Source organism: Petromyzon marinus, chromosome 4 (assembly GCF_048934315.1).
Source record: "Petromyzon marinus isolate PM22_M1 ecotype Great Lakes invasive population chromosome 4, UKy_Petmar_22M1.pri1.0, whole genome shotgun sequence".
Classification (NCBI taxonomy): domain Eukaryota; kingdom Metazoa; phylum Chordata; class Hyperoartia; order Petromyzontiformes; family Petromyzontidae; genus Petromyzon; species Petromyzon marinus.
In genome coordinates this window covers 16,286,816-16,312,994 of record NC_133670.1, presented here as the reverse complement: position 1 = coordinate 16,312,994, position 26,179 = coordinate 16,286,816, and the positions used below count along the sequence as shown (strand labels likewise).

Genomic DNA, 26,179 nt, shown 5'->3' with positions numbered 1-26,179 from the left:
TTTACGATCTCCTCCAAGATTGATGGCGACAGGCAGCGAGCGTATGGGAGGTACCCATCACTCAGGGTCAGGAAGGGCCCTGGGATGTTTCTTCTGTGTCTGATAAACAAACGCAAACTCGAGCTGTCTTTCCATGGCACTGGCTCATCTGTAATCGCATCTGTTTGTTGCTGCTGCTGAGGTGAGTATTACTGATAGGCTGCCAAGTGATGATGCTAACGGAGGTATTTTCAGATAAGACACACAAGGCTCCTTTCAGCATATCCTTTGTGCCATTGGCAGTGTGGCTCCCCATTGTGTTGGCTTATCAGTTTTCCTTGGTCAAGGCCTCAAAAATACTGAGGACGTGCAATATTAATGTTGTCAAGAATTAAATATGACACAGACTATATACCAATAACGTTGAATTAAAATAAATATTTATGGCGACGTTTTGGGCAATGACTCTTTTTCATTGCAAATAAATAGATCGAGAAGCCAGAGAGACAGAGTGGATACAAGTTCCAGTCTGCACTTTACTCCGTAAGGCGTTGATGAAAATTACATTTGAAACATATATTTTCTGATGACCAGTATTTACATTGATATATGAATAGTTACTTAACACTAACAAACAATTTAATAAGCAAACTTATTCAATCAAATACTATCGAAAGGCAGTGTAATTGACGAAAGGGTTGATAGTTAATCGTGCTTGTCCACCACTGCCAACACAGCAGGATCACCACAATTGGTAACATTTATAATTAAGGAAACTTAAGTGCACGTGTGGAACTACAGCTGTATAAGGATGCTATAAAGTACAGCATGAATGTGCCAAAGCAGCACACTTTCAAACTTGAACTCTCTTACAACCGATGAAGGAAAGTTGATCACAGGAATGTTGTTCCGCACGTTTAACAACCATCAAAATATCCACAAATTTGCATGCGCATATCTTCTTACACTCATAGCTTTAAAGGAATAGTTCCCCCCGTATAGCCTCTAATAGACTCTTGGGGCAAGTGATGTTAGTTCTCACCTATTCGAAGGCCAAGTGAGGCCCGGGACCGCTATACACACTTACATATGCATGCGCACACCTAAACAATGTATTGACTGGCGAAACGCAGAGGTAATGACAATTGCCATCGCACACCCCACCGGGAGAATAACATCTACATGTTATGAGTAGAATTCAGTTTAAACATGCAAGCGGTGTGTCGCGCGTCGTGCATTTTTGGTTGTTGTCAATTTCGTTCGCGCGGAATGGTATGTGCTTCATGCAGAAACTATGGCAAGTGTGGAGAAAGGCAGAGCCGCCGTTTAAAAGCGTGGTGAATGCAACTATTACTGACGTGGGGGGGACAAAGGTCGCTTCCGGCAAAAAAAAGCTCTACGGTCACGTGCTTTTTCCCCTTTTAAAGTCCAATGACTGTTAAGGTCATGGACAAATCGGCTCACAAATGCCTGATTTTTTTTTCATCTCTTAGCCAAACCAACAAGGCCAAAGGGGTCCTTGCGAAAGAAGGGGGATGGGGAGGCGGATAAATGCTTTCCAGATCTGCTTTGTTGCACATTCACGCTTTAGTGGAATTTTTAAATGTAATGTGCCGAAGTCGGCAACGTGTTCTGAACTCGACTTCAGTGTAACCAGTGTGCTTTCCATAATAACTTGGCAATACTGTTAATTATTAGACGATCTTTTACAGAAGTTAACCGTTAGGTTGGCTGATGTAATGTTCTCAAATTAGTTGCAATTACGTGACGTAAAAAAAGTGAACATGTCCTAAAATATTCGTATATGCATACATTAATACTTTCAGCCCTTTGTCATGCTCAATAAAGGTCTTGTCTTTCAGTTGTAGAGGTGTATAGGACCATACTTCACCAATGTGGATTGGTGAAGGGAAAGGCCCAGGACCAATTCAAATATCGCTTGCCACTGATGTTAGCCATGGCTGGGAATAAAACCAAAAAGCATTTCAGTATATTTATATGAAGGCAAATATCCACTTTACAAAAATTTTTATTTAAGTTTTACAGAGAATGTAAAATAATACACTGTTATACTCAGCACGAACCTGGGCCACACTTATTGTACAATCTTGCACACATATGCTCTCACACACACACACTTACCAAACATACACAGGACCCTATGGCCTGGCTGTCTGAGTTCTGTTTAATCACAAATGTAAGGCTATAATTCAAAACAGGCAATTGACGTTTCACTGTGAGTTGGCGACAGGAAGAATGGGAAGGAAGGAAGGAAGAGGGGAGGGAGGAGGAGGGGGGGAAGGGAGCATATGATAAAGCTTTTTGGGGACCGTAGCCAGACGTGCGTTTCCTGCTCGAGACTATTTGTAATGGTCCCACGCCCTGGGCTCCTCTACGCTCCGCGCAGAACGCAGGCGGCGCGCAACAACTGCACAGGGCGGCCGCTTGAACAATGGACGTAGCCACGGACCCAAAGACGCGCGCGGAGCCAAAACATCGTTTCTGCGATATCCCTAAAGAACAACTCAGGGTTTGTGTTTAAATTTAGCACGGCTGAATAGTCCGCGTGACACGTTACTGTTGGAGGCAGTGTTGGAATAAACAAGGTGATGAGTTGAAAAACAACAGAGGAACGTCGAATGTGTAACTAAAGCATCGGCCCTGACATTCACACAAGATAAACATATCAGCGGGTAGTTAATAAAAACATATAACTACAGCGTCATCAGTGAGAGAATACTGCTCGTAAAATAGATTTTCCTTATTTCAAACCGGTATATTTGTAATGTGGTAATTTGCGTGCTTAATATTAATATGCGTGCTAATAATAAAGCAACTCAATGAGGAGGGTGTTATTTATTTAAATAGTTGTAAGAGGAAAATCCCAGCTGTACGTATTGTGCAATACTCAATGACAAATATAACGGTACTTCCCTTGCAGTTCCAAAAAAACTACCTAACGTTAATCCTTATGCCAGGAGGTCAAACCCAGGGGAGTTTATGGGAATTCACGTTTTGAATCCACTTTGGACGTCTAAAAACCCAAGCGAGGGGCACTTCCACAAAATACTTTTAAAAATATTGAAACATTACATAACCTCATTTGTAAGTAGTTCCAAAATGTAAAAAAAAAAATGTTAGACTATGCAAGTCATGTACGCTGCTTAAACCCCTCTGTGTTACTGGACTATAACACGAACTACCGTCGAAAAGATATGCATGAGATATATACATATTATATATCTTGATGGTTATATACAATCTTGATTTATTATATACATTTGAGTTCCATAGCATATGACGTTTATATCTATGTTTCTAATGTTTTAAAGAAAAACACCTGATATGGTAAATTAGTTGTAATGTATGAAAAGTGAAACTCCATGTATCCAGTATTTAGTATGCACACGTCAGATTGTAACTATAAAATGTGTCCTTAAAGATTATCTGTAGATCCTAGAATGTACTAGAATGCGTCAGTGTTCCATTTCAATAGAGCTCTAATATGAGTGTTACCATAACAATCATGAAGTAGCCATCTAATGCCAGCAACCCTCAAAATAACTCCATGTACTGTACTTAAATACAAACTCATGCCATCATTTTGTGCGTACATTACTCGTTAATAATTATCCGAATACATAATTATCAATGCAGAAATATGCCCATTGGCTATTGACTCTGCTGGAGAACGGTGGCGTCAGTGGCAGGATGTTTTGAACACTTTCCGAAAAGCTACACCCGTAAATCCCTAACATTCCACATCCCTTGCTCCCAAACACAACTCCCTCCCATCTCCCCCACACCCACCCACAGCAGCCAAAGCACCAGCTTTTCTTCCCCCCCCCCCCCCCCCCTTAGCACTTTAGCACTACGGGAGGTCTGAGCAGAATGCTTCTTAAGCAATTTTCAACTTTCCTCGTCTGAAGAAGGCTTGAACGTATTTACTATGAAATGAAATATTTTTGGCTCTTGTTCACAACCCGTTTTCAGTCAAACTGCACCGTGGCTTTGTGCCAAGCATGCCACGTCTCGTAAAAGTCCTGAAATTAATCACATTTTTTTTTCTATTTTAATGGTACACAGATTGCTGGGAGAAAAAAAATTGCTTGGGTTTATATATAACTATATACTGACGTCAAAATAATTGCATACATTATTTCTAAATTTTAACCAGATAAGGCTGAAAGTCCTTATTTTGTTTAGAAAGTGACTTCATAAGGCTGTCAGCAGTTCTAGGTGGACACTTCGGTACGCTTGAACAGCAAGAATATCAGTCTTGTTTAGCGGAAACTGTAAAGAAAAAAATCTCCCACCAAAATTTGTAATAGCTGGACTAAGTTTTGCCTGCAGGCGGATCCAAATGCGTTAAAATGCAGAGGAACCGGAAACGATTACAACCCATTTTTGTTACGTTCAATGCCCACACGTATATTTTTGAGTCAGTGACTTTTGAAGAGCAGTGTGGAATTGTAAACAGGAAAATCTAGGCTAGTAATTGTAAAAATAAGCCACACATTTCCTATCCCCTGTTTAGTGTTTACTGATGCTAAAAATACTGTCGATTATTATCATTAATTTTCTCTTATGCAGTACTGTTATTGACAGCAATATATATTAAAAATAATGAGACAAGGAAGAGACCACTCATGAAAGTAAAATAGGGTGGGGCAGGAGGGAATTTTAAATTATACATTCAAAATGTCTTGACAGTACTTGGTAAATGGATACGTTTTTTGTGTATGTTAATATAATAATGCAAAAGCTGAACATATTTTTTTCTTATCTCAATATACGTTCCCACATTGGCGCATTTCCCCCCATTGAGACAACTTTTTTTCGGTCCGTTCACATTTAATACATTTCGAAGTTTACAAAAAAAGCATCGTGTTAAATGTCATGATTGTTAAAAGTAATCGCACATACTACTTTGTCAATCATAAGCAGCAATAATAATTAGTGGCTGTTGAATTGGGCTGCTCCTCATTCGGATGCTGAACATTGTCTCCCAGTGCAACACTTCACTCCCTGCCTATGAATCAATCTTGCTTTTGAATAAGAGCTCTTGGTCAAGAAGGCTGCAGACCGTGCACCTTCCATCAAAGCAGCCCTTTTGGGACTGAATGTTGTCTTTAAATAGTTTGACTACAGTCCCCTGCATACTGAGCCGACGTTCCTCAGAATCGTGGGATTTTTAACGTGAGTAACGCACTCTTTGAAAGATTTACCCAACAGAAATCCTGGGAATATGCAGAATAAATAACCATGTCCCACTCGATAATCTGAACATTTCAACAGCAAATGAACACTTGGAATGCGTTCTGTATTTTTTTTGACAGATGAAATGTTGTGTTTATTTGTTTTCATTAGTTTATTTTACGTGACAGCCACGGTGAATCATTATATTTCTGTGAGAATGAGAGATATGGGGTACACACCTTGTCTGTCCAGTGAGCCCCAAGCATTTTGAAATTAGATGCTTTAGTCACAACCGGTGACTGATGAGAGAACATACTTTTTGCCTCGTAAAATTTACTTTTAGTGCTCACTTAAAATTGGTTGTATTTATGGTTAAAAACGGGGCATCGAAAATGCAGCATGCGCAGGAAGACTGACGCCACTAATACTTGAAATACGATTGATATAAAGACCATTCTGTACATTGTAGACTCTTCGACTCGGCTATTTGACAAGAAATGTGGATGGTCATTTTTATGTATTTCATCCACAATAGTGTTCTTTCTTTTCCTCGCTATGGCTCAATGAAACTGCCACCATTTGCAAATTCCTGAAATACTTGAAGACAAACTCAAGGAGACAGTGTATCCTGCCAATCTTTCTCTCTGCCATTGCCCGTGCTGGCCTGCGCAAATTTTGGCACGCAACGCAAGTGTTGAGCGCCCACAAATCCAAAGGCAATAACGTATGAATGCAGCACCATGCCACATACCTAACACCAATGCCATCTTTGGTAATTATTTTCCGATGGCTGCTCTAGTTTATAAAATGAACGACTTAGACACATACACTTCATATATTTATTACAAGTATAAACTGAGTGTGCTGAATCTTTTGTTGGGTACTGTCCACAAAATAGAATTCAATTGGTGTATATACCGTATCATTAACTTGTTGATTTAAATATTCCTCTTCTTTGGTTATTTCGGTAAAGTCACGTAGAATGAGAATAAAATAATAAAATAAAATAATAAAATTATCACGACGTACCTGCCACAACACAAGTGGCCTTCTTCAGGTGAGAAACATCGTGAGAATTTTATTGTTATTTTATTTTATTATTTTATTCTCATTCTACGTGACTTTACCGAAAGAACCAAAGAAGATGAATCCTTGCAGTCACGAAAGCTTTAAATCGAAATTGAAATATTCCTGCTTCCAAGAATATGGGGGTGGTGGGGATAGAGCGGTGGTACAGTGGCGAGTGCACTGCGCAATGAACCCGGCCCTCTGAGTTTGATTCCCAACCATGGCTAAAATCAGTGGTCAATGATATCTGACATGGTCTTGAGCAACTGCCTTCAACAACCCACATTGACCACCGGTGGTGCAATATGATCGAACAATCCCCTTGACTAACACGGTGTGGAAAAGCCTTCATTCGGCAGTGGATTGATGAAGGGCTGGAAATGTATTTATTATTTACAATAGATCTCCATTAACATAATTGCACGTTATTTATAAGTCGATCATATTATTGCAAACATTCACATTGTTAGTGAATGTTCATCATTATTAACCTATTTAGTTTTTGATACAGCTGGCCGGGATTGCAAAGGAGATCGCCCACTTTCACCGAGGTAACCTGAGAGCAGAGACTCGATATCTCTTGGCTTTTCGCTATAACAGCATTTACATATGTAAGAATGCATGATAAAAAAAATATTATTAAGGATTTCCATCCTTTCCAGGACACTGTTCCAATGTCAAAGCAGGTTATTTAAAACTGATAGTCAGTGTATTCAAAGCAAAGACGGCTTTAGATTTGTCTATAACCACAGCAGACAGAACGGCACACTTAACACCTGACTGATGGTGGCATTTAACAGTATAGTTGGTTTAATAATGCAAGTCATGCTTTTATCAGATCATTGACCCAGGCTATTTTCAATTACCAGTGTCTTAGCTATGCTGGCAACTGGCATAGATTGCACTTATGAAATGAACACCGAGACACATTTGTAAACACAATCTGAAGCCAATTTTATGCAGGCGGTAATTTATGCAGTGAATAACCAAAGTTGACCAATCCAAGTTAAACCATCTGCTGTTAAGTGGACATTCATAAAGATCCTGTGCCTGTGTTATTGCCAAAATTCCAAATTCGGAATTGGCTGGCTCTTCTCTAATATTAATTACAATCTTTTCAGTCACTGTCGTTGCCAAGGTCTTCCTTGAAAAAAATACGGGAAAATTAATACTATTTGGCTTTCAACCTTGGTTAGCTAAAATGCACCATATTTACATGAATTGTATATTTGCTGTTTCACCTTACACACAAGACAGACAAGCTAGCACAGCAGCGTCTTTACTTGGCTCAGCGGCGAGTCTACCTTCTAGCACATGACTCGTGTCGTCAGAAGGGCGGTATAACCTGCTTTGAATGTCTGAGCAGAATTGTTTGAAAGACTAACATTCTGGTATGTCGGAAAAAAACGTTAACACCTAGGCAGTTCCTTTTGTTGTCATGAATGGCGATTTAGAGAGATTTATGGAGATTTGGAGAGTCTCAAGATGAAAAAAGTTATGAACTTTTTACCAAAACTACCCAATTGTACACTATTTACTCCAAATTAAGGCTATTTGAGTAATACAGTGGCTCTTTGTTTAATAATATCACACATATCACCAATAAAAATGAGCAAAAGAAATAGGAACACACAGGTTGGGGAAACATGAACATCAAAAACATCATATTGACTATTCTTTGGGTCTTTCGGTAAAGTCACGTTGATAAGTTAAAATTAATAAAAAAATAAAATAAACCAAAAACTACGACGTTTCGATCGCAACACAAGTGGTCGTCATCAGGTGCCGACCGCTTGTGTTGCGATCGAAACGTCGTAGTTTTTTAAATATTTTATTTGTATTAATTTGAACCTATCTACGTGACTTTACCGAAAGACCCAAAGAATATTAATTCCTGCAGTCACGAAAGCTTTAAGTCAAGACCATATTGACTGTTAAGGCAGGTGAGTGTGCTTGGAAAACCAAAGGACAAGACTGGTGATGGACAGCCAATGCAGAAAGTGCGGTCCAATAGGAAGACCGCTACAGTAATACAGCAAAGAGCTCGACTGCTGTGCGGGAGCAAGATAGTCCGTGGAACCATGAGGTATCGCGAGGGATGGCGACGTCATGGGGAAGTCTTCATCCAGCAGTGACGGATGTGAAATATTGAAGGGGGGAGCATATAGATTAAGGTGTTGTGGCCTGGTATCAATGCAGACTCATCCGTGGACTATAGGCTGGCTGTGGATTATTGTAAGAGGGTGAATATTCTAAGTGGTAGAAATACATAGAACATTTGTATATAGAGTGGGGGGGGGGGGGGGGGCAGCGGGATACCTTCGTAAGCTGATGAATGTTCCTCACTGCAACGGATATGTACGGCAATATAAGCTGGCTGAGCAGCTTAGCGACATTATCGTATTGTACATGACATTGCATGCTTTCTTTTTCGTGGTTCCGTTCATTTTCCATGTGGAGACAATTGGCTTTTGAGCTCATGCACCTCACTGAGATGCCTCACGGCGAATCTGCGTCACGCCGCATTCCCACACAAATTGGTCCTGGGCGATTCATTTCACATGTGCACTCTTCTCGACCACTGTCACATCAGAGGCGCATCACTTTGACGTCATTTGGCCGTGTGCGACCAAGTGTGCGATGATCATATTCCTGACTTTTTTGTGTCAGCGGGAATTCTTCACTTTCTTGAAACCTCTCTCTGCAAGTGGCCTCTGACTAATCAGCACGTGTCCGTTCACCGGTTGGTTTTTAATAGCTCCATATGAAATGTCAGCACGTGTTGGGAAAGCACCGTCTGTGGAAACAAATGGTGACCCAAGTAACGCACGGCGGGTGGGAAATTTGACGGTTCTCCTGCTTATTTGCCCTCACAGCCCTGCTGGTTTCTTAATTCTGTTTGTCTCCAATCATTAAACACGGCAACTGCAGGCACTAAGTCTCTGTTAATCCTCAGTGCATAGTTAGTCACCACCCATCATTCTGGGTGGTGTGGCATTCGAAAACAAATTTGCTTAGATTTGCTATGCCCCAAACCGTGATGGCACTGCATTTGTCTGGCTTATCTGTGAAAAAAAATTGTGTTTCAAAGTAAGCGGGACCCTACCCCTGTCCCCAGTTTACTATAAATGTGCTCACGGTGCAGTTTTCTCCACTTTCCATTGGTTCTTTAACCATATGTCCTGGAGGAAAAATAACCTGCTGTGGGCACGAAGCCTATGATTAAGAAGGCAGGCAAACGGCTACAATCTTTCCTGCACATCTTTGGCGTTTACTTGTTCATTTGTCATCACTCCTTCCATCAGTGCGAGTTCATCTTACAAACAAGTGGCGATAAGAGAAAGCAACATTGACCATGTAAAATGTGAGGGCAGCATGTGGAGCACATTAAAAGTACAAAATTATACAAATCGCTACAGCATAGGTGATTTATGCTGTACGCACACAGTGAATATTGAATAGTTTCCCCACAAATTCCAGATTCAAATGTGGACGCAACTTTTTGATCAAGATAACACAAAAGTACAGGAAAACACTGGACAAAGGCATGTTACAAAACACGTGGGTAACACGTACGGTGGAACGGTGACGGCAATGGTGAGTGCGCAGCAGTATGAAATCGAACTCTCGAACTAAGAGTTGGGTTAGATTCCTGGCCACGGCTAACGTCAGTGTCACGCGATATCTGAGTCAGTAATCTGGACCCCCCCCCCTTCCCCGCTCCTCACCCCCTTCGTCAACCCGCACGGGCCAGTGCGGTGGAATTTGGTCACCCCCCCCCCCCCATAACTGACATGGCGTGGGAGACACTTTCATCCAGCGGTGGATTGAAAAATGACTGACAATTATTCTCATCATTTAATTATCATGATTATTTTTGATATTAAGCAACACACAAAAAACACTGTGTTAAGAGATATGCACGTTATGTTTGGGGTCATGCGATATAACATCTACAAAAGCCCTAGATATGCATTTTCTTTGTTCCGCCCTGAAAAGATTTCTATTTCGAGTTAAAAATTACTGTATACAATACATATATACTTTAATATATAAAGATTTATGTCGAACAACAATAAAGACGTGGCCTTTTGAAACTCAACTATGCCTTGGGCAGAATGTACCAGCAGCACGAGGGTGAGTCATCCACAAGCCTGAGCGGCCAGTAACTTGTCGGATTGTAACACGATCCACGGAGCCTCCCAGTAGTCACCGAGGGGTAATAATAAAGAACTGCTGGGTTTTCTTTCTCGCACGACATGCAATACTTCCTGGCGGTGAGCTAAAATTAAAGGGAAGCAAGGAACATACACGTCGAGCTCACCGGCATGCAATTAGCAAGCCATGCGTGTGAAACAGGTCTGGTGTGCTTATGAGGAGGAAACGCGTAGATGACAGGCGAGTGGAACACTCCGCCCACGCAGGGCACATCCGAGCCCTTGGGTTTAAGTGAAGCCTTTAAACGCGACTCGCTCGGGCACCGTGTGTCCACCAATATATATATTTTAAAGAGCTGCCAAGAGCCCACGGGTATATTTATTCATCTTGTGCCGCGACCACAGAAAGGGCGCGCATATGCGATCAAATGTGGCTCGCTCGCATCATTACCGCACCCACACTTCGTGTACAAAATGCAAAGTCACGACCGAATATACTGTACAATATTTTGAACTGTTTATTTTAGGCTTGGGGGGAAGCGCTGGCACGGTGGTTAGCGAGCGCACTGCACTATTAACCCGGCGACCTAAGTTCGATCTCCAGCCACAGCTGCACCCCCATCCTCCATATAGCAACCAAAGCTGACAAGCGGACAAGCCTTAAGCCACCGGTGGAGTGACAACGGGCTGTGTGACGTGTATATTCTGTATTTGTGAATTAAAATATTTTAGTTGACTTTATTTGATCAAAATTGTATTGGAATGTAACACAATTCGGCCCAAATGTACGCGCGCATTGAATGGGAAAAAAAACCTGTAGCATTATTTTACATGGCTTTGAACAAAAAAACAGACCTGGGTCAACACAAGTAGCTAACGAAGCCCGTGCCAAAGAGCAACTGTTATGTTTTACAACACCAGATCGTTGGCTACCGCTGAATTTGCTTCACATTATTCCAGTACCGTGAAGCGACGTCCTCCAGGGCAAAGGGCACTCATTTCTCAACGGCGTCCTTCTGCGAGGGGGAGGAGAGGGCGGTCACGATCCGTATACACTTCGATAGGTCTTCAATCGGCAATGAAGCGAACATCTGCATGTACGCCCACTCAAAGAGGGCACACATGTCAAGCGATGAGGGTGCAGGGCGGGAGAGGTTCAGGAGGTCAAATGGAGTCGCTCGCACCCGCCACCCCTGTGATCCCCACGTTGTGCATCACGCTCATCATTTTGTCACCCGGACTGCGGCGGTGTATCCGGTGTGAGCGGCACAGCAGGGTCACGGGAAAGGAATTCCCTCAGCCAGTGGTGGCGTCCAGGCTCGAAATGTTTCTGGGCACAAATTATCGAGAGGGTCTCGGACCAGATGCATGCAAGCGGCTACCCTTCTCTGTTGGCCTCACACAACCCTGGGAAACCCGTCTGAGTTTTTATTTCTTCTGCTTCTTCTTCTCACAAGATGTTTACACCCTTTGCAAAAAAAAGCCACTGGTTTTCTTTGAGTAAAGCATTTTTCATAAATGCAATTGTTTGGAAATTCCAATTACAATAAAAAAACGATGGAAGTGAATAAATTATAGAATTGTGAATGGACGAATTGCTTTCAAAATCCCAGTTTAAAGCGTGGTAGTCTTGGTCTTTCTGAGTACCTGCATACTCTGTGTTGAGAACCCGGCTGCCCAGGAAATCTCACCTCACCCACTAACGGGGTGAGTCAAAGCCTCTTAGGGTTCGGAAATCAACGAAGAGCTCAACGCTGTTTCCCATCCATTAAACATAGTAAAATTCCTTGAAATAATTATATTCCTGCCCTGGTAAATTGTAATATGAAACACGTAAGGGAGTCTATTTAATCAAGGAAATTGCACGTTATGTTGCTTATGCGGTTATGGGGGCTTGCAGACTGTTTACACTGTGGACCGTAACAAAATTTGACAATTCCTCCGATGTACACCCACCACCTCGTCCCCGATTGCTCTGACCTTCCAGTCCTTGGACTTATCTGTGATAGTACCCATGCTCAGTCAGCCAAATGTGCCCCAGTTACCTGCACTGGACCGTTGGTTCTGTGTGCATTATGCAGTAATAATATATTTGATTAAAATACAAAATTACTCGTTAAGGAAAGCCTCAACGAGTTTTAAAACTCCTTAAAAGAGGCCCTGCATTCGGATGTATTAGGGTACAGGGCATCCTGGTTTGCATTTCGAATGAAACCGGAGTACCTGCAGAAAAAAAAAACAATGCATGTGATGCAAAAACACTGAAATGTCTGAACAAATTCGTTTATTTGTAATTTCCTACCCACTTAGCAGCCCAGCAGGTTGAGTTTTTCAATTATCAATATGACCCACCAACCCTATCCTCCAAAGTGCTGGATTACAGGCTTGCACCATCATATAATGCACCATTATGGAGTTTATATTTTAAAGCATACAATAGTTCAGTAATCATGTACTCGGTGCAGTATATACACAAGTGAGAGTTGATATTTAATTACATCACTTATGCCATTATAGGACATTATGCAATCCTGTGTAGATGTGCTCTATAATGTACAAATACCACGCGGTAATTTTGAAACGTTTAAAGTAAAAATGACTGCAACTAAATTGGTTCCCTTTCCCACGAATGTTGCAAGACTGCACTGCTGTTTAGATAATTAATATCACAGGAGCCTCCTGCATACACTGCCCACGTGACTCTGAGTGGTAATCGACTGATCTCGACGAGCTGTAGACAATACACTAACTGGTGCATAGGAGCGTTCAGAGTTTCAGCGCAATCATCCTCGCTTCGTTTCGACATCGCGGAGTAGCACTGATGTCGGATTGATTGGTTACCCCAGTCGTGGAGTTAAGGACACCCCTGTAAAAAATAGTGTCCCAGAAACAAAACATTTAATTTCCTCGGCCATTTTGTATGATTTGGCATCCCGGGGTACCGCCATAAGGATCATTTTATGACACGCACATATTTCATGAATCGGACGCATTGTTTGATTGAGGTCTCGGGAGTTGTGGAGCCAGAGCTCAAAGTCCCTAGTATGCCAACATGAAATGGTTGAGAGCCTGAATCGGCGAAAGCCCGGATAAGTGAGAGCCCTGGAGAGGTGAGAGCCTGAACAGATGAAAGCCTGTGCATGTGAAAGTCTAAATAGGTGAGAACCTGAACCCAGTGAGGTCCTGAACAGTTAAGAGCCTGGACAGATGAGAGCCTTGAAGGTGGATAGTCCTTGGATGCTGTGGATGTGCAGTGGGCAGAGAGTTCCAAACGGCTTTGTGCGGCTACAGAAAATGCCACTCAGCCAGGGGAGTCCTGGTTCACGTTGTAAAGTAGATATTTTTCCAAGTATATTTCTCCCATTCTTCTGTTTTAAGTGACGCATCTCGAAGGGTTATCACTTCTACAGAGTAAAGATACTTTAAGAGTGTCTCTCTGCCATGTTTAACACAAATATTAAAAACTACAGTACTCTAAAAATCCACATGGCTCACTATTCAATAATTTGTCAAGTTTTGGGGTTGTGATATGACTCGATAATTTATAATACAGTCTATATAAGAACACTCCAGTCAGGTTAACTGTTGGTTGAGTGTTGACCTTTCACAGCCTTGTGCCATATTTTTCAAAAAATGATTAATAAAGAATTTACGATCATTCATATTTTTTCGATGTCTACATTGGTCTTTGCTGTAAATAGTTAATGATGAGAACAACATTAAAAACATTGATCAAACCTTTAGATTGCATTGCTGTTTTCATTTTAAAAACCGACTCGTGTTCGACGCGTGAATGTTTTTTATTTCATTATGTTGATCTCAATTCTCCTTCCCCACGTATATCTTACCTAAGCTCACCGGTAAACACGTTTCACTGGAAAGCCCCATACATGAAAACAATGGGAATTGTGCTTGCTAATCAAATAAACCCGCGAAAGTGAATAAGTCACTGTTTATATGATTAGGAAGCACAATTGTTGTCGTTTACCAAGTTACCAAATATGTGAAAACTTAGTAACCAATTTGGAAACACCAGGATTTCGACAAAATACAAAATATGTATGTTTTAACTGAACACAACTTCAATAGAAAATAGTGTAATAATTAATCAATGTATAGACAACACATGAACACATTGTACACTGCATTCATGTCGCGTAAGTATGTATTGTATAGTATGACCTCCCTTTCTCAATGCAATGCCATGGGAGTTTGTCTGACCATACTTCACCACGCTGGTCAATGCCGTTTTGGTGAATGAACATTTTCACAGTCTTTTTCACCAGCTATGGAGCTGTATATTACTCAGACAGCCCTACGACTGCTCAGATATGGTTCAGATATTACTCCAGTCGGAGTAATATATTTTTCACAGATGTCCCTCTGCACATCCTCCTGGACATCTGTGTCAAATACCTTCATGGCTCATCGGATTTCTCCAGTCTAAATACATATTCTGATTCAAACTCAGGTCGTAGGGGTTCACAGCAATTTGCGGGAAACGACGATGATCGACCGAACACAATTGAATAGTACGGTGGATCGAAGTAACAACGTCTTCGTCACAAAGTAAACATTGGGAAAATTCAGAAAAACCCAAAAGAGGGGCAAAGCGGGCAGGGGTGCGTTGAGAAAGCCTGGAGAGATATTTGATGAATTCCTCACCGCTTACAAAGGGAAAGGAGATGAGGTCGCTCCGGGTCTGTTGGGGAAACGGCGAGGCGCGTTCGAATCGGAAAGGCGCATTTCGCACGTCTTGGTAAATTCCAGCATCACGCCAGACAATTCCTCCTGCTGAACTCCCTCCAATCATAACAGGAACGAGGCCCCCACCACCCAAGCGCCTCCTCCCCTCCAAGCTCCTCTGTGCTAACACAACGGCCCCCCACCACCACCACCACCCCCCCCCCCCAACAACTTTAGTCCTCCTTACCCCCCCCCCATACCCAGCAAACAAAGGCTCTCAAACCGCCCGCTGCTGCTGCTGGTTCATTGGTGGAGGCGGTGCCGCGCACGATATAAAAGCGCGGAGGAGGGCCCAGAACCGCTCACTGTTCGCAGTGCGCCGCGGACGCTCCTCCTTGGACGTGCTGCTTCGTAAGCACGGGCTCGCTCCAGATATATTAGCCGCAGGATTGCAGAGAGAGAGAGGAGGGTGACACAGGCATTCAGAGAGAGTGCGTGTCTGTGTGTGTTAGGACCTGCAGGGAAAGCCAAGTGCGCATCGTCCCACACGATAGGAATTGCCACAGCGGTGGGCAGCGTCTCTCGTCGGTGTTTCAGAATTGTCTCTTTTTGTCACAGGCCACGTTTGTAACGTGCCGTGGGCCAGCAGGCGGATATATAACATCAATCAACCAGCAAAATACCAAGGACGCACGCTCGCTCGCTCGGCGTTGGTTTTCACAACGATTTCGTTTTATTTTCCGATTTGAACCAAGCCAAGCGCCTCCTCTGCCCACGGGATCTAGCTGGCCCTGCCGTCGTCGCCTTACCAGCAACCAACCACCACCACCACCTCCACTTCGCTCTCCCAGCGTCTGCTGCTAAAGCCATGCTGCCCTCGGCTGCCCGGGACTCGAGCAGCCCCCGCCGCGGGGCCACGGCGACCCCCCCCGCTGGGGCAGGAGGAGCCCCCCACGATGCGCCCCCCGCGAGGTGCAAGGTCGTGGTGGTCGGGGACAGTCGCTCGGGCAAGACGGCGCTGCTCCACGCGTTCGCCAAGGATTCTTACCCCGAGGTGAGATACTTCTCTCTCTCTCTATGTCTGTCTCTCTGTCTCTCTGTGTCTCTCTCTGTGTTTGTCTCTCTGTGTCTGTCTCTCTCTCTGTCTCTCTCTCTGTCTCTCTCTCTGTCTCTCTCTCTGTCTGTGTCTCTCTGTGTGTGTAGAGGGGTTAGCGCGCTACGAACCCGGCGAGCCGAGTCCGATTCCCCGCTCACTGGCCAACACCCAGTGGTGACGATTGTCTGAACAGGCCCTGGGCCTCCCCTAGGTCGACTCGGCCTCAACGGAGTGCCCGGTGCGGTGCGTGGTAAACATCACCACCGGGGAGACAAAGGCGGCCGGGCGTGGTGGTGCTGGCCACCCACCCACCCCCTCGTGTGCCGGTCCGGCCTTCACAGGCGCTACTCGCTAACAGCACTTGCCCCTACAGTCTGTTCAGGCTACACGGGGGATCTTTATCTTTGCCCCCCCCCCCACCCCGAGCCATCTTATTGATGTTAATTGTGGCGGTGATGATGACGACGACGACGACGATGATGGTGGTGGCTCAGTGGGCAGCACTGGTGGCGCATCTGCCAAGTCATTTCCAGTCGGTTCGCGTCTGGGTCCCTTGCCAGCAGCAGAAGCAGCGACGTCTTCCACATTTCACGCGATAGCCCCAAAGTGAACCTAGCCTGGTTTACGCGCGTTTTGTTTGCCAGTCATCGTCGATGGCGAATGGCTGCTCGTGTGTCATCGGTCATCATCGGGCCACGGTCGATCCACTGCTGGATGAAGGCCTCCCCCAGGCCGTCGACGATTCTCTGCGATGTTAATGTATCCCGCGAGTTGATTTTCGACGTTCCGTGTACCTCGGTGTGGATGTCACCTCGGACTCGTTACATTGCATTGACGCAATGTACAGCTTGCTTGTCAAATCCACCGCTGGGTGAAAGACTCCTTACTTGATCACGAACCTTTGCGTGCGGATTTTGTGTAACTCTGCACTGATGATGATAATGATGATGATAATCCGTGGCCGGGATTCAAAGTCGGTCGCGGTTGCTGGGTTTCGCAGTAAAGTTTAGTGCACCAAACCGCTGCGCGAATGCTCCCACCACCCACCCACCCCTAGTCTCTGTTGTACAGGTAGCCGAATTATATTACACCGCTGACAACTACCACTGCTAGTGAAGAAGCCTCGCTGAATCTCAATACCCTTTTTTTGGTGGGGGGGGGGGGTCCTGCATTGTGATGATTTACTAATGCCATTACTGAGAGTTTGACGTGAAATTAAACCGGAATAATCGCGTACGGGGTGGTGATGATTATAACCATAAAGCTCCACTCGAGTGGACCGAAGAATCCCGTTTGCAGCACTGCCATCTTGTGGTTACTTTTCAGCCTCAATTTCTTGTCACTGCTGGTCCACAAAGGCCACCAACCACCACCACCAGTTTCATCGCCACCATAATTACACCAACCTTGACAACCACTACTACCAATAAGCCCATCATCACCACGACTTGTTCACAAACCCAGTTGGGCAAACGGTTCCAACCACATGCCAGTGTTGGGCCATCGTATATTTAGATGTCCCTAAAAGTATCGTCCATTATTAAGTACTGATAATATAATTCGACAGCCATTGGAACTAGAAACCATAACTACACGCACACACACTTGGCTGTGTGAACATTGTATTTTAACGATTCTCATCAACTTCCACGTGTCTACCAAGGCACTGGCGACATACATCGGAGTGAGACGAGTTCCAGGGTGTTCGTCAACATCTTAGCTGTAATTGTCTTTAACGTTGTTGTGTAGTACCGCAGAAGCTCGCGCAAACTTTTAGGTTTAAACAAAAACCTGAGCATATAAGAAATGTGTTGGCAACATTTAAACCACGCAGTATTGTTTAGAATTATTTAATAAATAATGATAGGGAGAACCCAGTGACAGGAGTTCATGAGTGGTGAATATCTGAACCTGACCTGGGCCACCCATTTACCAACCCTTACTGCCTAGTGTGGGGGAAATATGGCCAAAAAGCCCACACGACAGGTACAGCTTTGGGAGGCCTTCGTCCAGCTGTGGACTGAGAAAGGGATGTACATTTTAAAAAATAATTCATGATAACCTTGTTGGAACATTCATTGAATACAATCCAGTGTATACACTTCCTGTGGATAGGGTTTTGGGTCGGGATCGGCCAACAATGGCTCTTGCTATAGATCCCAAGGAACCTGAATACGTGCTGTAGTTCAGTGCGGGCAGTATACATTACACTGCGTGTGTGTACACCACAGGTCTATGCAGGCGTGACATACGTAATACATGATATATTTACGGACGGGGCTTTGATCGATTGCCTGTGGCTGTGGAACCCCCAAAATCCCAACAATCTACCCTGGACCATGACTCCTTGAGCGAGAAGCAGCCAAGCAAAATATCTCATTCATTAGGACACAGGCCATTTGGCGATCTCCGCTGGGTGTTGGGAAATGAGGCTGGCCGAGTGGCTAAGTGGCGGTGGTAGTGGTCTCGGTCCGAGAGCCCATTTTCCACTCCCATCAGTGCGCAATGTGCGAACCGCGTGTCTCATGCGCAGTAAAGTCTTAACGTCGGGGCAGTATGTGCGGTGACTCGACAGCATGTTCACACACGTATATGTTTTCCCGACTGACACACTTTATACATCAAGCGCGTAGCACCAGACCACACACACAATTTCATTTATGGATTCTAAAGTGCAACCGACCCGTCATTAGCTAAAAGTGCATGGTGTGGGGAGGCCCTCATCCAGCGGTGGGTTGTGACAGTAGGGCTGGGCTGTACACGTACACACGTAGAGCTAAAAGGAAGTTTATATAGCCGGGTTAATCCTATGTTTCGCACAGGATTGTTGTACATGCTGTTTGCATATTAAGTCAATTAATGGTTTAAGTGAATTATATTAATTACATGCGGTGCTTTTTCCATGTATTGGAGTAATGCATTATTATTAAATGATAACACTGCACACTTATGAGATACACAGCACTATACGAGGGGCAGTTGAAAAAATTGGCTTAGTATTTTGTATGCTCGTATGTTGTATAAAACAATTCGTAACCATTTGGCACACAAGTTATTGCTATTTTTTATTTTAACATAAAAAAACTGAGCACGTGTACATCACAACCTCCATTCTGTTGCCCATTCTTCATGCTCACAGTGCCTCATACTGGTTTTAGCCATTATAAAAAATTACGCAAGCCCTCTCGGGTCATGTCAACAATGCGCGTGCATGGCCGAGCTAGTTGCAGTATCTGCGGAATTGTTTAGCTCCATGTGCCCTGTTGTCGTAAGCTCCAATTGCTGACGGATTACATTCTTGCCCAACAGCAATACGTGCCCACCGTGTTCGAGAATTACACCGCCAGCTTCGAGCTGGAAGGCCACAGGGTGGAGCTCATCATGTGGGACACGTCTGGTGAGTGGGATGCATGCCACAGCCTGCTCAGAGATGCCCACGTGTATTAGACTATCACACGTGCACAACCTTCTCTCGTCGGTAATTCGTCGACAGTGGGGAAATGCCTAAATGAAATGCCAAGTTTGAGTTAACATTGGCGGTCTGGTCCTCTGCTAGGCATGGCACATGCCAGTGATACTGCACGTTGGTGATAAACTAAACGGCGAGCTACTCCTTAGTTCTGAATTCTAACGCCTGGGTAATGTGCTGCGCGCCATAAAATTCCCACCAGCATAGTGATAATAGATTACTTTGCGGGGCCTATACCACTTCGCCGTTTTAGTATTCATTTCGACGACGAGGGAGTCTTAAGGTGTCGTAATATACAAATTCCGCGCTAGTGAGCCGTTTGTAAACATTGCCATGGGTGTCAAGAACAGCACGGCTGCTGGGATCGCGAACTATAGGGAAGTCACGGTACTGTGTTATACACTTCTAAATGTGGCTTTCCTACCTGCAGGCGAATCGCATTCCACGTCCGCTGCGTATGATGCTCTTCATGGCTAATTAAACGTCTAGTAATCTCCATGTGCTGGCACGTGTAATTGGCGTCTGGCAAATGTCAAAGTATTGGCTTGTTAGATCATTTTGACGGTACTTGAACAGCCGAGCATAAGCTACCACAGTAAGTGCAGACAACGCCAGTTTTTAAGAATGCATTCAGTTATTACTTATTTCTACGGCAACGATTACGAATGACGAGTCAGACTTTATTTTTAAGCAAGCAGTGACATACTGAGCACTATAAACAGGTCCAGACATGCCCATAACACCCCCCCCAACCCCCTCCCTCAGGAGATTCCACATTCCTTTCTCCAGTGCCCCCCCCCACCGCCACTTCCAGTAACCCCACTCTCGCAAGCCAGGGCCCCTCCTTCCCCGCCACATCCTTCTCAAATTTGGCCAACGACAAGCGATGCGGTCCAATCGGCTCGTCGTCTTCCTCGCAAGTGTAACCCTTCAACTGCAGATGTTGTTTAAACAGCCCTCCTGCTCTGCCCAGGACCTCCTACTAAGCCATGTGGAAATTCCAGGAATGCGCCACGCCTCTCATTTACGTATAAAAAAAGATATAAAGTTTAGGGTTATTGTTAAAAAAACCGATTGTCAAGCACTTCCTAATATGTTTTACTGTTGATGAAATCAATGAGGAGGTGTTTGTTTATATTCATAATACATAATTGTTTTCTGTAGCCAATGTTTTATTACAGATTATCATGAAACTATATATATTTTTCACAATGTACAGTTATTAATGTATCTGGATATATAAATATTACCATTATAATAGCAACTTTCCGTAATTATTGGGTAGCAATGACATATTCTTAGCTCTTTCGGTAAAGTCACGTTTTATATATATTTTATTATTTTATTGTTTCCCTTCAACGTGACTTTACCGAAAGAGCTAAGAATATGAATTACTGCAGTCACGAAAGCTTTAAATAAAAAAATTAGCAATGACATGTTGTGAAATAATAACATAATGAGACAAAAATCTAGGTTACTCCAAAGGGGGCTGGCTCAATGCCTGCTTTGAATACCTGACCATATAACGAGTTCATTTGAACAAATATCACGGCTGTACCAGTCCATAGATTTTCAGACAACATTTACAGTTGGGCCGTCTTTACAAAGTAAATGGAGAGGGGTCGTCCAGATAAAACAAACGTTAATGCAACTGAAAAGTTAATCAGGATATAAACATGTACTACGTAGAATGGGGGTGAAGATGAAGACTAATGTGCGTTGTCGAGATTTTTAAGATAATCGGTTTACCACTGCCGTGTGGGCACGCAGTCACTGACCCTCAAGAAGCAGCTAATAATTAAACCGTGTGTATAAAACATAATTAATTTCCCAAGCACAGTTAATCCGCCCACGGATTGTCGAGCGTTAACTGGTTCGAGTTCCCGGTTTGCCCACAGTCACTCAACAGCCTCGTGGTCACTGTCATTCCCAGGCTTGCCACACTACGACAACGTGCGGCCCCTTTCCTACCCCGACGCCAATGCCATCCTCGTCTGCTTTGACATTGCTCGACCAGAGACTCTGGACAGCGTCCTGAAGAAGGTGAGATGAAACACTAGTCTAGAATGAGTTTTGGCTTTCTCTTTGATGCTGGCCAGATGTCGTGGAAGAGATTGGGAGTCCCCCATATTTTACCCGATCACACACGACTTGCCGATGCATTAACTGGGGTTTGGGGTAATCTGTTTATACTGCTCGGTGGACAGAGGCAGGGGGATTTAAGAAACATGTCCATTCTTTCAACTGCCATGCCGGGCGATTGAACCATCGACTTTTGGAATGCCAACTACGGTATGCTAACCAAAACACCACAGAAGCATCCATATAAAGCAAATTACTTAATAATACAAACTTTTTCCTTGAAAAAAGTATAATTGTTTTCTTTGAGGCATAAACATTTCCAAATCTCGTGGAAACTTATTTATACGCGCACAAGTTTGTCTTCCGAAGTTATATTGGTTTAGAGTGATCTTTAACAATAATTGTATTACATTCAAAAAACCTTTTGTTCGATTTAGCACATTTACTGTTTGCCGTCACCTACGTGGCTGTGGACCACACTGACTCGCCGTCTGTCCTGCAACATGGTGTCGAACAAGGAAATCTGTTTGCCAAGGACTGTCGAGCAGCTGGGCCCCAGTCACACCACTCTTGACACCCACCGCTGTGGCAGAGTGAGAGTTTAATTACAGCCACATGTCTGCAGCCCACGGAAATTACTGTCGGAGCCATTTAACTGAAGTTCTGCCGGGCGAATAAAAACAATCTACAAAATGTAACTCGTCTGTGCAAAGTAGTTGTACAGATGGTGCCGCAGGTCTGTTGCATTCCGCGCACCATGAAGTGTCTTGTGCCTGGACACAAAGAGGACTCTTGTAATCTCATTTCTCACAAATCCATTCTAGTGATGAGACGTTCAGGACTCTGGATGTGTTTGCTCAATGTGGCAGGGTGGATTTATAAAATCCTATTTTGTTTCATCTTGGAAATCCTGACCACCCAGTCCGTCAGTTATAATATTTTTGCAAGGCTTCCTCGGCCATTATTATTATAAAGCACTCTTATTGAGACTATTGCATGACATGTTAATGGAAGTTTGTAAACTGTTAGGATATTTCCCGCAATCCCCAACACTAATTTTATTTGTCTGGTTTTCATACATCTCAAAAATTGCACTATCAGTCCATCAATCAGAGTCATTACAAAGGCATCTCAGGCAGAAGTGCTTGTTGATCGAAGTGTACTTGGCAGTCTTCCAGTTGAAATTCGACAGCAGTTTTTTTGATATCCAAAGAGCACCCACTTTAAAAAAGCCACATGGATTTTTTTTCCATTTGCCCCACAACATGTGCATTGCATTTCACATGAGATAGAAATTTTAAATGTTAACTTCCAGTAATATTGCCTTGCCTATGACAGAATCCCTCAATGCACCAGATCTCAGAAGTTAAGCAGGTTTTTGAGCCTGCATATTACTTGGATGGGAAACCACCATGCCCAGCAGATTATAATAGCTGTTGCGGGGGCCATGTTGTGGGCAGTGAGAGGGCATTACAGAAAAATACATTGTTGTGCTGTCCTATGCTCTCACGTTTGCACTGTCCACTTTTACCAAACCCGCACTGACCAGCGTGGTGAAGTATGGTCAAACAACCCGCTCGGCAAGGGGAGACCCTCATCGAGTACGTGTGATTGACAAAGCACTGTACGTGTACAAAAATGTTGCCCTGTTAGAATCATAACTATGTAAATAAGGAATGCTATTCTGTTTTATATCCAAACCGTTTGTCATAGTTTGTGGTGCCCCCACATTTTCACTGTCCCATGGAACACAACTGCTATGCAACCCCTAGGCAACGTTAACTTCCGCTTCGCAGAATTTGCACACATACGTACACACTGAATGTGCAAGCACACGTGTGCTTGTGTGTTTGCACATTCAGTGGTGGAATAAGATGATCTGGAGATATTTGGAGAGGCTGTTGAAACACGCCCATTTATGTATTTATTTACTTGAGCAAGTAGCAGTGGGGTGCTAGGTTGTCTCAAGCAAGTTAATTGGATTCCCATTCCCACGGAACAGCAGCCCCCACGTGTGAATTATTTACAGGCTGCCTTTTGGTCCTGCACTCCACTAAAAGAGATAAATGATTTACTCTTTAAAATGTCTACATTGTACGTGAGTACAGCTCTAACAATACCCATGGGAGCTCTGGAATATATGAATGCCTGGTTCGATAACTGAGGGTTTTTAAATCTGAACACGATTTGACAAGAAACAACATGCCATACATTGTTAATCGTAAGAGAGAGGCTGGAACTCGATAGCAATTTAATACAACACACTTTGATTTGTTGCACAATTGTGTGGTTTTAACAATGAGGTGACATAAAATCAATTAAACCTTGACCTCTGATTATGAACTAAAAAAACACATCAAGGTGTTATCACTGCTTGAATTGGCCAATGTAAACCCTGGACAATTTAAGAGATTCGAAAATCACTTTTTTTCCCAGGTGTGATGTGCATTTTGTGTGTGAGAAACAAGCTAATGATGTTTTTCTATTTACAGTGGCAGGGTGAGATACAAGAGTACTGCCCCAATACCAAGGTGTTCCTTGTTGGCTGCAAATCGGACCTGCGGACAGACTTTAGCATCCTCTCTGAGTTCTCGGAGCAGCAACAGAATCCAATCTCCTACGAACAGGTAATACAAGTCGGTCAATGCCATTGCAAATCTTTGAACGCTCACGCCTAAAATACTAATTAAAAACATCCAAGTCTCAGCACGTTTTGACGCTGTGAATTTACTCACGAGTGGATTTCTCTCTCTTTCTTTCATGTCTGCTCGCCGCAGGGCGCGAGCGTGGCGCGACAGATAGGCGCGGCTCGCTACCTGGAGTGCTCGGCGCGCACGTTGGAGAGCAGCGTGCGGGAGGTGTTCCGCGCAGCCGCCATGGCCCTATCCACACCTGGCTCTGCCGCTGGAGGGCGACTCTCTGGTGGACTCAAGCGAAGTCGCTCCAAGAGGCTCCTGCAGCGGATTTCCAGGCTGGGCGGTCGCCCGGAGCTCAACTCTGACCCAGCGGCTGCCGACAAAGCCAAGAGCTGCACCATCATGTGAGACGGTTGGCCACCCGCCATCGAGAGGCCCTGTGTTGGAATTCTTGCCCCTGTGCCGACCTTCTTACATTGCCTCCATTCAATTATGTGTGACAATCTGCCCACGGGGATATCGATGGGACTCTCGTTTGATGATAAAACGCGTGAACTTGGGGTGCGCCATGTGGCTCCGGAGCCAAACGCTTGTTTTGTTCGGCGTGGGTGATTGATTTAAACAGTATTTTTTTTCTTTGCCGAGTTTGAAGACACTGCCTTTAAAAACCGAGGGTGTATTGAACACTTTAACATGAACCAATGCACATCATTCATTCCATTTGGGTTTGTTTTTATCACGTTGGATGCGGTCAAGTTGTCCGTGAAGGATGAAGACAATTTGCTTTCAAACCAAACTTCTCGGTAGCCCACGCTGCAGGAGCCCACACTCGCGGTGTGCTCACACTTGAATGTGTTTGGGGCAGATTCAAAATAGTGGCAGTGGCGGTTAGCAGTCAGTTTTGTCAATGTCAAGCTACTTCATCAAGCTGCAAACCGGCAAGATTGGAAACGAAAACTGGATCTTGTAAAGCCTTGCGGGACATTGATGTCAAGGTTAAAAATAGTCAAAAAAGATGGAGAGGTTGTCATCGGCTGAGTTCCCTTTAAAAAAAATGGTGTTGCCTTACCACACTCTAAAAACACAAGGGCTTCAGTTATTTATCTTTTTTTATTTTTTTGTTGTTAAAATACTTTTCTTCTGTACAAAGAATAAAGCTTGTAAAATATCGTGTTTATATTTATATGTTTGTAAGTACAGTAGTGTAAAGAAGTCCTTAAAAATGTAAATTCTTGGAATTGTTTCAATTTTGCACTTTGCAATTGTGTTTGACGCTACATTCCCGCCCCATTCAGCTTCGTATGTGGAGATCTGCTTGGCGGAGAGGTCACTTTACCAGTGTTGCTTTGGCTTAAAGCGTGCGGCTTTGATACTTGTGATGTTTTTTTTCTCTCCAATCTAATGCTCCCTATGCTTTGTAACAGCTGTGTACTGTCAATTGCATATGCCTGTGCCAAACAAAATAAAAAGTGTCTGTTCATATAAATGGTGAATCCAATTTTTTTAATGTATTTACATTTTCTAAATATTTAATCGTTCGTAAAATAGACTGCATTTACAGGAACTACGTTGGGTCGTCTGTCGCATTCTCAGAATGTGTGGTCACCAACCAGTGGCCCGCCCATTGCACTCGGCATCCTGTGGCAGCTGCGGCAGGGGCCGACAAGACACAGGTCTGCTCCTGTTCTTGCCTCCGGGTTCATGAGTAGCACTGCCCTGATGAAATGCTTAAGCCGCCGGCAAAGGTAGCAACAGACTAAGTGCAAGCTGTGGAAAGGTAACGTACCATTGACGTGAAAAAAAGGGC

General features: G+C 43.9%; 1 protein-coding gene across 1 annotated transcript; it reads left to right on the top strand.

Moving 5' to 3' along the window:
* The first annotated feature begins 15,436 nt into the window (after positions 1-15,436).
* LOC116938877 (rho-related GTP-binding protein RhoE-like) lies at positions 15,437-25,858 on the top strand. The gene is made up of 5 exons (XM_076058426.1): positions 15,437-16,143; positions 19,495-19,582; positions 21,588-21,697; positions 24,229-24,363; positions 24,514-25,858. The coding sequence occupies exons 1-5, from the start codon at positions 15,958-15,960 to the stop codon at positions 24,778-24,780; spliced, it is 786 nt and encodes a 261-aa protein (XP_075914541.1). The 5' UTR covers positions 15,437-15,957; the 3' UTR covers positions 24,781-25,858.
* Positions 25,859-26,179: the final 321 nt, after the last annotated feature.